Source organism: Amblyomma mixtum, chromosome 2 (genome assembly GCF_055824585.1).
Source record: "Amblyomma mixtum isolate Tamu chromosome 2, ASM5582458v1, whole genome shotgun sequence".
NCBI lineage: Eukaryota > Metazoa > Arthropoda > Arachnida > Ixodida > Ixodidae > Amblyomma > Amblyomma mixtum.
Window position 1 is genome coordinate 20,047,711 of NC_143013.1, and position 15,328 is coordinate 20,063,038.

General features: G+C 47.1%; 2 protein-coding genes across 3 annotated transcripts in view; both read right to left on the reverse strand.

Annotated features, from left to right (window-relative positions):
• Positions 1 to 2,443: 2,443 nt before the first annotated feature.
• On the reverse strand, positions 2,444 to 6,822 carry LOC149358596 (uncharacterized). The gene is made up of 3 exons (XM_089568879.1): positions 6,607 to 6,822; positions 5,452 to 5,655; positions 2,444 to 3,037 (listed from the first exon to the last, which is right to left on the reverse strand). The coding sequence occupies exons 1-3, from the start codon at positions 6,820 to 6,822 to the stop codon at positions 2,636 to 2,638; spliced, it is 822 nt and encodes a 273-aa protein (XP_089425005.1). The 3' UTR covers positions 2,444 to 2,635.
• Positions 6,823 to 9,010: 2,188 nt separating this feature from the next.
• Ctps (CTP synthase) overlaps positions 9,011 to 15,328 on the reverse strand; it is a 32,514-nt gene continuing 26,196 nt past the window's right edge. For both annotated transcript variants that reach the window (XM_089570712.1, XM_089570713.1), the window contains exons 15-17: positions 14,799 to 15,051; positions 10,105 to 10,146; positions 9,011 to 9,316 (exon numbers count right to left, since the gene is read on the reverse strand). In XM_089570712.1, the coding sequence (XP_089426838.1) occupies positions 9,225 to 9,316; positions 10,105 to 10,146; positions 14,799 to 15,051 (387 nt within the window). In that variant the 3' untranslated portion in view covers positions 9,011 to 9,224. The remainder of the gene's footprint in view (positions 9,317 to 10,104; positions 10,147 to 14,798; positions 15,052 to 15,328) is intronic.

A 15,328-nucleotide genomic window follows, 5' to 3' on the forward strand; every position in this document is an offset into this window, starting at 1 on the left:
ATCTACTGTTACCTTATCGTTACCAGCTGCTTTCCATTTTGCATTGTTCCTAAGGCTTCCTTTACTTAGTCTTTCGTTACTGGCGGAATGTCCCTTTGCTGGGCTCTACGGCCTCTCTCATTAACGTCCTGAACAAATTGGCTGCTGTATAGATTTGTGTTGAACTCTTCGGCTACTTTAACTATCTTATCCATATTGCTAATGACATTGCAGTTTGTTTCTTAACACATACATCTGATTTTTGCCTATACCAAGTTTCCTCTTCACCGCTTTTAGGCTACCTCTGTTCTCTAGAGCAGGCTCGACTCTCTCTGCATTAAACTTCTTTGTCGGTTACCTCGCACTTATTAACTTTGATAGATCTGTCAGTTCTATTCTCTCTGTGAGGCTAGAGGCTTTCATGCTTTGGCGTTTCTTTCGTCTCCTGAGAGAGCTTGCCGGTATCTTGTCTAACCATCCTACCGCCTACTTCTACTGCGCACTCCGTAACAATAGCTGCAAGATTATCGTTCATTGCTTGAACCTACTAAGGTTGTCGTCCTACGTTAAAGCCATATGTCTGTTCTGTGGGGAGATCCTGAACTCCTCTACGTTCCCTCACGCTAACTCGTTGGTGGCTTCTGCCTCACTAGTTCCTTCTGCTCCTTAATGTCTAGGCCGATCCATCCTGTGGTCGCTACAACGCACCTTTACGATGACCTCCACATCCCGTACGACGTCAGGGTGAGGACACAGCATGAAGTCTGTTTCATATTTAGTCTCACCACTGGGGATCTTCCACGTCCACTTCCTGTCCTCTCGTTTGCGGGAGAAGGCATTCATAATCCGCTAATTATTCCTCTCTGCGAAATCTACTAATGACTCCCCCCTGCCATACCACAGAATGTCCTTTACCACTTCATTGAGACGCAAGGCTCTCGTATGTGCGGCGCGTATGGCTACATTTCTCGTCGCGTTCGCCAAACGTTGCGGGGAGCGCTGTCATGGTTATTCGACACAAATCGAACCCTGTAACGAGGCCGCGCAGCTGCTGCAGAAAGACCAGCAGTTAACTTTGTCAACGCTTCTCTCACTTCTGATGCAGGCTTACCTGCCCTACGTGTCTGAGGACATTAGTCCGCAACATTTCCAAGCCTTAGGAGACATGCTCGTAAGTTTGCCTTGGTCGTTATTTCAGACTACATTAATCCTCGAATGACTGCAAAGAAAAAACGAAAAATGTCTATTTCGCGAACATTTCGCGAAAGCAGGAGTCATTAACGAGGAGCGACGGTGGATTGCCGCCGGCAAGCAAAATATTTTTTTTCTTTCTCGGGCTTACAAGCATGCCTTCGCAACACCGAAGGGGCAGCGCTGCCTGCGCATGTCCTCGATGATCTGCTTGCATTCTGGAATCAGTACGTGCGCACCGTAGGATAAGCACGGATACGGCTCGTGCCGGAGACAGCAAGGCGTTTACCTAATGAATAAAAGCATCAAAGCTGCGGCATCACGTTTTTTTTTTTTTCACTGCAGATGCAGTGTTGCTTTACCCCCCCCCCCCCCCCCCCCCTTTCAGCCACCACCAACCACCACCTCTTTTTTGTAAAATGGTGTGCTCTAGAGCACTGCTTACTCCCTTTTTACTCCTTTTTGTTTATAGTGCACCTACGCACTCCACACGGCCTCCATTCACTAGAAGCCCAAGCAGCAGCGGAACAAAACAGCAACGGCTAAATCGAACTCAAAGATGAGGAGGAGAAGCCACATGCCCTCCAAAACCACCATGGGCATTGAAACTCCACTGGACGTCCTGCGGATGTTCAGGTTGTTTGCAGGACGTCCAGGGGAGGTTCAGATCTCATCTGGCACCCACTAGCCACCTACCCGACCCCATTGGCTAGAGGACTGCGCACTCCCCCCAATGCCACCCTCACCGCACGTCCGCCAAACTTCACCCTCCAGAAAAATTCAGACGCGTGTGCGAAGCCTCGACTTAGGGTAAAAGCATTCAGTAGAGTAAAATCATCAAAGTAATCATTAAGGGTAATTCCATCTTGTTTTGCAGAATTGTCGCATCAGATGTCTGACCGTCCCGTATTTTTTTTTTTAGAGCGCAGCTCTTACGCGCCCGTTCGTGTGTTCTGCGTCGTAGTCGTCGTTGACGTTGTCGGCTAACACACCACCTGACAGGTGGCCTGTGTAGGCGTGTGAGAAGTGGCGTGTTGGCAGGTAGTAGCAGAGCGAAACGCCCCCTGCCACGGCGAGAGCAGAGGAATGGACAAAATGAAAGTAGCTACCATGGGAGGGTGGCTAGCAGCGTAACACGAACGCCACCTGCCAGCGGTATCAAGTGGCATGTGAAGAGCTGCGCTCAAACATCGCCTTACCGAGTACCGTAATCAACTGTCAATTTTTGTTTTTAATCAAACAAACAGTATATCGAATAAGATTGTCGCTGAAACGTGGCGCTGATTCAAGGAAACAAATGCTTGTAATTGCGTGTGTAGTTTCCTTGGAGAGATACCTGCAGAGAATACGGAAGAATATATGTACAATGAAAAGCATCGCTCGAGGTCGTCCTGGGGAGTATTCCGAGCACTGCTTGCTGTGCGTCGATGAAGATAGCTTTCGCCTCTCTCCGATGTCCACGTCGCTATGCTACAGGCAGCGCCAGATCGTCTCCGGCGACCGCGCACCCGGGCGCAGTGAACAGCGGTGTGCGGGTCGCGTTGTCTTCGTGGTCGCCTCGCATCTTCTCACCAGCAGGCGGCGATGAAGCTCCGACTACGGACGTCGTGCGCCTGTTGTCGACGGCGTACACCGCGCGCCCCGCGGCGGACACGTTGCGCGCCAGCTCGATTCCTCCCGTCGGTTCGTGCAGGAGGCGCCAGGAGAACACGGCCAGTGCGGCGGACACCAGGGACAGTGCGGCGCCAGCGAAGAGTAGGCTGCACGCGAACAGCCACAGCTGTCGCAGGCTGACCACGCCAGTGGGAGACGACGGCACGGTTAGTGCGGCACCACCGCCTGCGGTTGAGTTGGAGGTCTGCTGCACCTAAAGGGACAGGCAGATGTTCTTTCAAGTGAAGCGCATAGAGGAACGGAAGAAACTGATGCTGAGCCTTATAGCTCAAGGAGGGATGCGCACGTGGTCTCCGTACATGCGAGGTCCCCATACATGTCCTTGGAAACCCTATACTTAGTCCTAGCCGCAAGGAGCTACTGTTTATCATCCACGCGTCTGGCAAATGCGCGAGAAAACCGTAACCTGTAAATAAGCTGCGAATGGCGCTAGTTGAAGATGGCAGAACTGAGAGTAGCACTACAGTGCCGAGAGAAGCTGTAAACCAGGACAACAGGTGACAGAGGACAGAGGACGCTTCGCTGTTTAGTCTGTCCCCTTTTGCTACTAAGTTGTCAACGGTTGTCAGAAGCCAAAATTCCACTTAGTCGACTCAGTTTATACCTTAGTATAGTGCTTAGAATATATACTGGCTATTCTAGGCACTATAACGTCAGGGACAGTACTCGCGCCATTGTGTAGGGGCTTCCACTGTGCAGAAAAGTTTTTCCAAGTTTCTAAAAGTGTTCATGGTTCTCGGCACAAGCGCAACGCTATCAAGCGCGTGAGTGGCAACGGTGACTGTGAATACGTAGATCGAATTCACACCAGGTTCCTAGTCTGCTATGACATTTCATTGCGTTGGGCAGGTTTAGTCGAGTTAGCCCTTGCGGAAAATCTTGCACAGGAGCTCCAACTTGCGACACAGCGTAAAAATTTCTTGACAGACGTCGGACGGCCAAATATGATCAGGCCATTTGCTGCATGAACGGCGAAAATAGTAACATTATACATAGCGTACGGTGCTGCCACCACCAATGAGGTCTCGTCAAAACCTGATTTACCTGTTAAAAACCAATAGTCTGGAACGGCAGCCGCACATCGACTCCTTGTTTTTATCGCTCCTTGTAGCGACCAGCGAAAGCAAGGAGTCTACGCGTATTTTTATTTCCGTGGGCCTGATTTGCAGTTATGTAGTCTCTGACTAGGTCTATTTATTCACGGAAACCTAAAAACAAAATAAAAGCGAAAGCGAAGGCACCACGCGACTGCCTGAAAGGCACTCCACGCGTTAGTTGACTTCTACCTTCTGCGGTGAGTTCAAAAAAAAGGCGGGAACCAGGGCTCCTAATCCGATTTGACTTAGGGAAATCGGCGCACAGGACAATATTCGATGCTTCTAAGAATGCTCGGAACGTGTAGATCGAGTTCCCGCACTAAAAGGACGAGTTCAGATTCTCTTTAGTGCACCTTTAAGGAAGAGGTTGCGCAGCCAAACAGGGAGCGCAGAATTGTATCCCAAATAAGGAAGGATGACATTGGCCTCGCGCTACACCGGGTCCGTACGTTCGGCGGAGGTGGTATATCACACACGCTTTCTATAGTTTTTTTCTCTTTTGCTGCTGTAATGGAGCCCATTAGAATTAAGGGCCGTAATTAAATTGTCATTTATTTTTGCTTTATGTGCTCCGAAATTCATCCTTTCAGACTTGCAAGAAAAAGTTTTTCCCGTAGTTTTGGAGTGACCGAGTCGCGGTTGTCGCAAAGCGCTCTCTGGCGATGAGGGAGTAACCGTCATCGGCAACCTGCTAGCTTCGATAGCTCGCGACAGGGTTTCAGCCCCGTGAGACACTGCACATCACTAGGTCTCGTGTGACCTGTTTTAAAGACCGCATACACCGTATCGTCCCAAAATTACGTCCCGATTAGCCACAAGTTGCGTTCCCTGCTGAAGTCATTTCGTAAGCACTGGGCGTCCGCGCGCGGCATATATAGAGCGTATACACCTTTTCAAGAACTGCAGACTCCTGAAAGATGTCAACAAAATATATCGCAAGGCGGTAACCACTTCGTAACGCGAGATCCAACGGCACCTGCTGGCACTGGTGAATATGTTGTTTATTATTATACCTGGCAGGGGCAAGTGACGTCAGTATTTTTTAACCCCTCAGGGTGATGGGTTTACATTCCGCGTTGCAATGACGTCATGCGTGACGTAGTGCACTGCATGCCAACCAATCAGCGTGGTGCAGTTGCGTGCTGCAGAAGACCCGAAACTCTCAGATGTGTGCGGCTCAAATCGATTTCTTAGAGATCAAAAGCGCTTAAATGAAATCACTAGGACGGTGGGCGCCATGTACGAGCGCTAAAGATGATTTGCAGCGACGCCACAGTGTCCTTCTGCGGTGAGGGGAAAATGCGAGGTGAAAATGAGCACGTTTGTCAAGTCAAGTACACCACCGCCGCCACCCTATCCTTGGGTGGTTGGTGGAAGCTATGCATGGTGCACCATCATCGTTCCCATGTCGTCATGTGCATGCTATCTATGCGGCTCCCACCATATGGCCCCCTATCAGCTACTGCCATTCGTGCAGTCAGGTGCTCTCTCTATAAGGGTTTACTCTTACTTCGTGAGCCTGTAGATGGCGCCATGCTGCAGCGGTACCTGCGGTACCACTGGCGGAGAGCGCGGGACACTCGTCCGAAACAGCAGCGGTACAGCGTCGGGGCAGCAACGTCCGTCCGCCGACGGCGATCGGCGTTGGAGGAGAAGACACGGACAGCAGCAGGCGCGAGCCCGACCCAGCGGGAGATCGGGAAGCGCTGGCCTCCTGGCGGTCGTGAACATGCGCTCGCATTACTACGCCTTTGGAAGCCATAACGCCTGAACGTGTTTTAGGCACCGCTTTGAACATTCTTCTGTGCCAAGAGTGCCACTATTCCCATTAAGAGACCCGCGGAGAGTGGAATATACCGCCGGGCGCCGCACACCACACCAGCTACAGCCACGGCGTTCGATTGCCGATCTAAAGGCAGCAGGATCAAATCCTGGCCCCGCTACTGCATTTAGTTGGAGGAGAAATACAAAAGCGCCCATGTGTTGAGCGATATCAGCGCACATTAAAGGAGCTCTAGAACACCTTACGAGGAGCATATTCTAAGCTGCTCAACCCCTGCCCCTTGTGTTGTCCTGCACAATATTACACTTCTACATGCTAAGCACGTACTGGTGGGCGAGTTGGTTCGACATTCTTGTGAAAGGGGCCAGAAAATGCACGGCAGGCAGAGAAGAGGTCACGGGACACACACATAATCGCGCGCGAAAGTTGGCGAGCTCTTTCCGGCGACTCTTTCATACTTGCGCCCTTCTCAATCTCACGCTGCTGAGTATTTATGTTCAGAGATGGCTATCAGTTAGATTTTTTCAGACATCACATGCCAGACAGTCGCATTAGTCCGGCGGATAGGGAAGCTCCGCCCCACGGGATTATTCTCGCGTGCGTCGGCAGCCGGCGGTGGGACCGAGTGAGGGCTTCAGTGGTGGGGCCGGCGGAGCGCCGACTTTTGCGTGTGCAAAAAATTGCGAGGAAAAGGCGTGAAGACGCTGAAATTCAGATTTTGACAACAGATAATTCATCTACAAAACGCATTTTAAAAAATTCTTGCTCTAGGCAACCCCAGCACCACTTCGAAAATGTCTTTGAGGCTGCAAGTATCTGGTTACGATGCCCATTCTTCATGTAATACACCACACCTGTAATCTTTGAGGGAATAATACCGACCTGGGTCTTCACTGCAGCCGGAAGAGAGCTGCTGCTCCGGCAGTGCGGGTAGTGGTGGTGGTGATGGTAATCGCAGCGCCTCCTGCAGCAGTCGTCGTCGCTATCGGGAACGAAGGATCTCCCGACCGAGGGCGGCGCGTCGTCACCAGCTGAGATTAATCGCCGGGTGCCGGATTCAACGCTATCTTCGCCAACAGAGCTTGCCACGCCACCCATGTCTTCTTCTTCTTCCTCTTAAGACATGTCGCGTTTTCCTCTTCTTCTTCATGAACTTGCAGCAGCAGGTTGCAGCCACGTCAGACCACACATGTATAGTGTGCCGTGTGCACTGTCAAGTACCATGAGTGGATCGGTGGTATGAAGTAGCTGTCACAGTGTTGCTCAGAAAAGTGACAAAGAAAAAACTTCCACTTTCTCCTCTTCCCATTATGAAGAAATGGCAGAGGTACTGTGCAAAAGCTAAGCGAGAACGTGGTGAAGAGTAAGGAACCGCAGGCTTGCGTTGTGGCCGTAGATTCTCCTCTTGCACACATATTGGAACTGTCCATGAGCCACCCGGTCCCCACGCTACCTCCACCGCAAATTTATATCCACTCCCCTTCCCCCCCCCCCCCCCCCCCCCCGTATCCCATTCCTGGGAAGGTCGGGTCACTCCTGCTGTACCACACCACCTCGTTGCCCACATCACTCACATATTGGTAGCAGTCATACTGACCGAGCTGCAACCTCAACTTACCAACTTGAGAAAGTTACCTGGGCCTGGGCCACGCAGTAAGTTTTTGCTACACTGGCAGCACGGTCCTCCATCCCCAAAATATCCATGGTCTCTCTTCTCTAGTGTGTGCATGCGTGTGTGGCCGCTGCCCTCCACCTACGAGCCCCTACCCACCACGTACCTATCTCCACTCTCAAAGCAATGGCCAAATCAAATTAAAAGGCACAAAAGTCAGGCAATCAATATAAGAGCGAAATGTATAACCATACTGCTAATGCAGATTTGTCGCATCACATCGTATGATTGCCTGTTTTTCTGCACAGACCTGGCAAGGAGACTCCACTCTCCCCTCTCACAAAGCACCACCCAACAGCCACTCCCTACTGCAGCCTACATCAAGCTCCAATCATATATTATCCCCAATGCCGCAAGAGACTGAAGCAACACTCAAGACTCTCAACTACCATTTTCCCTCCACCTTTTGTTAATTCTTCCTCACCTGCACACCAGGAGCGAACATACAGATGTCCGGGCTTCTCATCAAGCTTATTTTCTCTCTTAATTTTTATTAGTAAAGCCATTCCATCGAAATCAAAGACAGAGCGGAGAAGCCAGTTGCCCTGCAGAACCGCCACCCATCCCCTTGCTAGGGGACTGCCGAAGCATCTGCGCCCAACTTCACCCTCCGCAATAATTCTAAAAATTCTGTCCCGTGCATGGAGCCTCGCCTTAGAGTAAAAGCATCAAAGTAATCATTGAGGATAAATTCAACTGCTTTTGCAGGTATCAGATGTCTGATTGTCCCGTAATTTTTTTCGCTCTCTCAGCTAAACCTGCTGCTGCTGGCAAGGCTAGCATCACCCCAGGAGTAGTTACTGCATACAACTCATAAATGTCTGCCTGGCATTGGGTTATGCTCCAACTAAATTTCTGAGAAAATCTAGATGTAAATTTTGAACAATGTTACCAAAACTTAAGCCTACTGTCAGGCCAAACTCTGAAGTTATTTTCACCTGAAGCAACTAAAGACGCGGCAAATAGAGAAAAAGCTTTGATGCAATGCAGGTGCTGTCGGGGATAGCTGCTTCTAACTTGCACTGTATGCAAATCTTTCCAACCCATTAAATTAGTTTATCACAGGCGGCATACCCTTGCACAATCTGCAAAATTAAATGGTGTAGGAAGCACCATACACAATGTTCCATATACACAAGAGTTCTCGGTTGTTGAAATACTGAATGCAGGCTATACACAAAAAATATTGAATATATAGATACTGCGGGGTAGCGAAGAAGATTTCTATAATCCAGAAATTAACAAAATTTGTAGGCAGAAGCACAGGAAGTGCATATAAATATTTTTTTATGGCTGAGGGGATTTACTTACTTGAGAATAGCACTAAAAGGTGTGATCGTGGCTCCCACCTTCGCATCGCTCGTAGTGGCCCGAAAAAGAATCCAGAACATCCAAAATTTTGCCCATTGTACCCAATACACTTAAGCCAGGGAATTCTATGAATTAGTATCTCACCAAAAAATTCTTGTCAGCCATGACGGTACCACTGAGACTATCGCATAAGACTCCTGGTTGCAAGTGTATTGAATGTCTGAGTAGTGGTTTTCATATAATTAAGTTCTAATGTGTCCTTCGACCTTGTATTTTTCCAGAATAAAACAAAGATACAAAGAGTGCATAAGTGAAAGCAATAACTTTTTATTCGTGCCTTAGTATAGAGTGCACAGCCTAATCAAACAATTCTGAAATACTCACAATACTTCAGATACTGTTCGCAAGACACACTAAAACTGTGTCTTATTCACGACATCTTCAGTTGTGTTTCATAAAATGTGGGTCTCATATAAGATGGACTGAACATCGCAAATGGAATAGGACCTTGGCATGCTTATTTACCAGCAGTGTTTTCATGAGACGCTGGTCTAAGGACGTCACTATCTATTTCCGAGCCTGAACAGCCAGTCCCATACAATGTCAACCCTGCAAGATACAAAGATAACAGCAAATGTGCCAAATTCGTTCAATAAAGCATACATATTGGCACACACTGAGCTTTTAATAAGCACTTAAAGCCCCACATGTTCTTCACAAACTTAGTTTTCTTTGCACACTTTTGCAAACCAAAAATGAATTTAAGATTGTCATTCGTTAGATCAGGGGTTCTCAAACTGGGTTCCTCGGAACACAGGGGTTCCGCGGGCTGTCTTCTTGTGTTCCGTGAGAACCCTCACCGGCCCTGACCCGGCAGCTGATATGAGACTGGCTCTGAGTGCTACTGAGCCACGCTTTGACTTGCTCTTAAAAGGGAAGCAGTACCACCCATCACATTAGTATTTGTATTAATCTGTGCAATAAACATTTAACCTCTACAACTTTCCCTTTGCAAAAATGCACTCGACAACATTGCTGGTAAGTGAAAGCGGGGGGGGGGGGGGGGGGGGGGGGGGTTCCTTGGAACTTATTGAAGGCTTTTGGGGTTCCTCCAAGCAAAAAAGTTTGAGAACCCCTGCGTTAGATGCATCTGAGAGGAGTCAATGTTTACAGCTAGAAACAGCTCAAATTTCAAGAAATAATGGCTAGGTAAACAAAAGGCAAAGAACATCTTTTCCTCCTTTTCTTAGTAGCGTAAAGAAAGAATATACATTATAGCATATTAATAAAAATCTAAAAAGAAATGATTACACCACTACGTCAAATATGATCAGGAAAAAAAAATCAATTCAGAAGGGACATCAAAGACAATTCTCATCAGTTACTGTGACACTTACCTTTCATAACGCTATAGCGGAAATGGCGCTGATGAGATTTTTCTGCAGAAAAGCAGAGATGTAGACAAGTTGAAGAATGCCATTACAATCACAGGCTTACATTGACAAAGAAAACTCTGAAGGCACAGGCTACAGCTGCACTCGCCCAGTTGCAGCTATCAGACATGACAAGACAGCACCAAAAGAGATGAAAGTAGTTTCACAAAACATGCACAAGTGGCAGAACATTATTAGACAAAACTACAATACCGCAAATGTTCGAGCGGTAGTTCACCACAAAAGTACAAATAGTATTCACATTCTGGCTAAATTGTATCCTATTTATAATGAACATTAAAAAGCTGTTACATTAATATTTTGCAATATTTGGTAGTGGCAATGTCTGCTACCTCACAACTAAAGGGAAAGACTTGCTCGCATAAACAATTCCTTCAGCTAACCACTTCCCTTCACACACACAAAGATATAGTCAAACATCATCATCATCATAATCAGCCTGACTACACCTACTGCAGGGCAAAAGCCTCTCCCAAGTCTCTACAATCAACCCTGTCTTCAGCCAGCTGCAGCCAGCGTATCCCGGCAAACTTTTTAATCTCATTCACCCAGCTCTTTCTGTTGCCCATTGATACACTTGCCACATACGAGGGGGTACCCAAAAGAAACCGGACTTATTTTTGTTTGAACTTATTTTTTCACATTTTCAGCACAGACCTTCAATATCCTTCAAAGTACTCTCCACTTACAATGATACGTTTGTCGAATCTTTCATTTCATTTTTCAAAACATTGTTTAAATTCATCTTTTGTGATGCTTGACAGTCCCTTCGTCGTTTTTTTCTTCACCTCAGCAACATCAGCGAAACGCTTTCCATTTACCTGTCTTTTCATTCTACGAAATAAAGAAAGTAGCACGTGGCAAGGTCGGGTGAGTATGAGGGTTGAGGAACAGAGGTCATGCCATTTTTGGTCCGAATTTGTCCTAGAGACAGGGCTGTGTGAGCAGTGGCATTGCCATGGTGGAAAAACCAGTCACCCGTCTGCCACAAATCTGGCCGCTTCCACCGAACACTGTTGCCCAATCTTTTCAAAACATCCAAGCAGAAAGCCTGGTTAACTGTCTGACCCTGCGGAACAAATTCCGAATGGACGACTCCTCCCACGTCGAAAAAACAAATCAGCATTGTTTTGAGGTTTGGTTTCACCTGACTGGCTTTCTTGAGGCGAGGTGAATTTGTAGTTTTCCATTGGCATGACTGTTGCTTTGATTCAGAATTTAATTCAGGAACACTTGCGTTGTCCCCATAGCATCGTCCTTGAACGTCTTTCTGAATATTTCAAAAGTTTCCGTTGCACTTTTTCCGAGAAAAAAATCAGAATATCACCGGAGCACGCTGTTCACGAAAATCAGCCATTGCAAAAACGACACTCACACAAAACAGTCGTCACTCTAAAACTCTTCCTAAACTAGTCTGACCTCCTTCAGCGACGGCACTCGGCTTACTGACTCTGAAATGTTCGTTCTATGCGCTCCTAGCGGCAAAACGCGGTACAAAGAAGCTGTGCCGATTCAAAAAATTAGTCCGGTTTCTTTTGGGTACCCCCTCGTATAACTTGGGGAGTCAGCCTACTACACAGAGCCAACTTATTTGCGGGATCTAATGTAGCTTGAGCTGAGCCATGGGTACCCACCTTAAGCAGCTGCCCATTCCCCAAGACGCATGCAGCTCCATTTGTATATAAAAAAAAAGGCATAAATTTTTTTGGCAACGCTAGAAGTTGGTACCACTAATAAAAGTTTGTGCAGCATTAGTTGCTCACATTTGCAGTTGCTTTTCTTGGTGAGTGCTCGGTAGCAAGAGAGCAAACTTCTGCTCACCTCCAGAGCATGCGTCGCATCGGAATTCAAAACAATAGGTTCGTTGGAAGTTAGATTTGCTGCTTACCAGGCTCATCAGCCAGGACACATACAAGTGTGGAAGATAGGGAAGTGCAATGTTTTATCACTTTCAACCTCCATTGTCCTGTGTCTGCTGGCCTCGTAATTGCATTGGCACACATCTACTGCTTCCAGCTGCATGCACACTGCGACGTCATCCCACGGGAAACTACACAACAACGAGCGCACTTAGACATAAATCATCCTGCTTTCGTTAACCAGAGCAGTGGGGAGGAAAGCATCGACTTATACTTGAAGTCAACCTTTTTGGTCAGCAAGGGTTGCAACTATGGGGGGAGGGGGGCGGTGTAGACATATTTGGGAACGAGTTATATGTGGCTATAAACAGTAAAACACTGGGCATCAAAAAATTCACAGGGAATTTAAGACTGCTTATGTACTGTGAATGCGAAAGCATTAGTGCGTCATCATGAGGGTTCGACCTCGATGCAGGTCGCGCACTGAGGAATGAAACGAAGAAGTGCTTCCAAACACCAATTCTACAAACGCTGAATCCACAAAGGTCTGAGCGAAACACTCGGTTCAAATGCCTGTCACGAGCTAGCCTCAAACTTGACTAGCAGACCTATGCTACATGCAACGAGAACTCGTATGACACCACCCGAAACTCTGCACGAGGCATGGTTGCATCAGTTTTGATATGAAAATTGATTTTTGAGGAAAGAAAATGGCGCAGTGATTCTCACACCTCAGTGAACACCTCAACAGGCACCTTAAGGGAAGAGATAGAGAGTCCCGGAAGGCGTACAATTGAAGGTGCATACGCCCTCGGTTCAAATCCCTGTCACAGGCTAGCCTCCAACTTGACTAGCACGTGTAAGCTAATTGCACCGGGAAATTGTACGACACCATCTGGAACGCCGTCTGACAAACAGCTGCGTCATAATTTTGGTACGAATGCAGTCGTTAAAACTGGCGCCACATGGAGGTCGCCAGTTATGCAATGCAAGAAACTGGCACGTCCAAGCAATGGCAGTTTTGGGGGGGAGGTAAGAGATGGCTGCTCCTGGTACCTGTTGTGCATGCCATTGTTGCACTCATCGCTTCGGTGTCTAGATGATGGCTGTTGTAACGCTGCCTCTTTGGGACTATCTAGGCGCCAACAACGGTCACCAACGAAATTCCGTCTAATGGGGCTAGTAAGGCTTTCGCCTTAAAACACTGTCCTCCAAGACACTTTATTTTAAACTTTCGTACCATGTGACCTTCTCCTAACCACGCCGCATCCAAGTCATTTCAGCAAAGGTCAAAGGTCAAGGCTTCAGAGACCCATCACTTTCTTCACGATTGCTAGCTAAGTAGTGCTTTCGTACTAAAATATCCCTTTGGAGACCACACCCACTATGGGTACTATACACCTACATCAATTCCCATTTACAATCACTTTTGACACACTAGGCACTGTCGTGCAAGACGCTCTTTTCTAAAGCATCTCTATAACGCAAGCTGCCTTCAAAAAATGTTGAAGGCTTACTTGAAATGACACTGAAACCACTAATACAGTAACCAATGCAGTCATGGCACAGGCTCATAATTTCTCCAAGCTACCTGACAACCTACAACATTCGACGCACAGAAGTTAAAGAAGACAGTTTAACTGCAGTAGAATGCAATTAACCATGGTATACAAAAATATATTTACAAAAATACCAGGTTCAGCATGCTCGCATTAGTCGCTACACGTAATTACACAACCAGAATTTGTCGAAATTTTGAACACAGTAGCCAGCAAGTCGCGTCATCTGTGAACATATTAACCGGAAGAAAAAAAGGCGTAACTCAATGGGAAATTTTTGTTGCCCATGATTTTGAGCGCACAAACCGGGAAATCGCATGAACCAGGAAGACATCAGCGAGGCTCCACTGTGTTATATCCAAACCTTAATTTAAAGGAGTTATTGACGCACGTTTGACTGGCTTTCTTAGTGAATAAAAGAGCTTCCATTGCAATTAGTTAAACAAATAAGAGATACTCCAAGCAGGAAGGTGAGCACACACCCCAATGCCTTTAGCAGTCACAGCACCACTGTCTACACTTTTAAGCATCAGGAATGCAGTGCAAGTGTCATTTTGTTACACGTGCACTTGTCTACACAGCCCGTAACAAAGCAAAAGCTGAATTAACCTGCTAAAATCAACCGGTATTCAAGCAGAAACAAGGAGTTGGAAAGAGAGAAAAACATCACTGGCTGCACCTACCCGCTTAAAAGATACCATAACGGAAGGGTCTGATCCTCATTATAAAAATTACGAAACCAAGAGATCTGATAGAAACATATATAAGTGTACAGCAGAACCTCGTTGTAATGAAACAGTTTATAACGAAATAATGGATATAAGGAGCTCGGTCAAGACGGTTATAACGAAGCTATGGCTATAAAGAAGTAATCGCCAGGCCCCATCAACTTCGTTATAACGAGGTTCAACTGAATACCAGTTGTGAGGGTGTAAACGCTAACATTTCTGGCAGGCAGTTAATAAAAAGGTTTCATTTCCACTAAAGTTATGGAAGCTGGTATATAAGTTTTCAGAAATGAATGATATATGTGGCACTTATTTTTCCAATGATACAGTGCTACCACTGGTACTCTAAGCAGAGTTGTGAAATAAAATAGATAGTCGTGGAGAGCATAGGCAATGCTCTATGAACAAAGAGAAGGATGTTGTGCAACACTCAGTGCTGTGCAGACATCGCTCCAGTAGCAATTTTCAAAATGCCTATGAATCGTGCTGACCACTCTTGGAGGGCTTGGTCAGCGAGCAGCCACTGTTGAAAGCCTCGTCAACATCATCCCCACTGAGGATTTTCCCATTGCAGTGCGGTGGTGTGTGGTGGCCCTCGGACAGCGTGGGGGGGTCAGGATCATCGTTGCATGTTGTGATCGAGCGATAGTCTTCGCTCCGCGAAAATCCGGGCATCACGGTGGTTCCGTGGGCTCCTTGGGGATTGCCAGGATGCTTGACAGACTCCCGTGTAGGCATCAGCGTCTGCAAAAGGGTATTGGCACAAGAAATGTAGGCTTGCAACTGTTGCAGACAGAAGATAACCCGTAAATCTAACAAAGCATGGATAAATTTCAGCACATTAAATGTGACATGAAAACAGACAAAAATGCAAAAATGGTTTCTGAGCTTCCTTTGCTGTCCATGTGTATGACACAATCTGGTGCATTAGCACAATCCCAAGAATTCTTGCATTCCTACCGAGTCTGGCATGTCTGACATGACTGGACACAGGAAGGCAGAAGAAACATTTTATTGGCCT

Excerpts from the sequence above, each read along its gene's own strand:
- LOC149358596 (XM_089568879.1), bottom strand. The coding sequence starts at position 6,822 with ATGGGTGGCGTGGCAAGCTCTGTTGGCGAAGATAGCGTTGAATCCGGC. Across the intron at positions 5,656-6,606 it reads CGGCTGCAGTGAAGACCCAG|GAGGCCAGCGCTTCCCGATC; the intron begins GTCGGTATTATT and ends CACGACCGCCAG. Across the intron at positions 3,038-5,451 it reads GCCATCTACAGGCTCACGAA|GTGCAGCAGACCTCCAACTC; the intron begins GTAAGAGTAAAC and ends CTGTCCCTTTAG.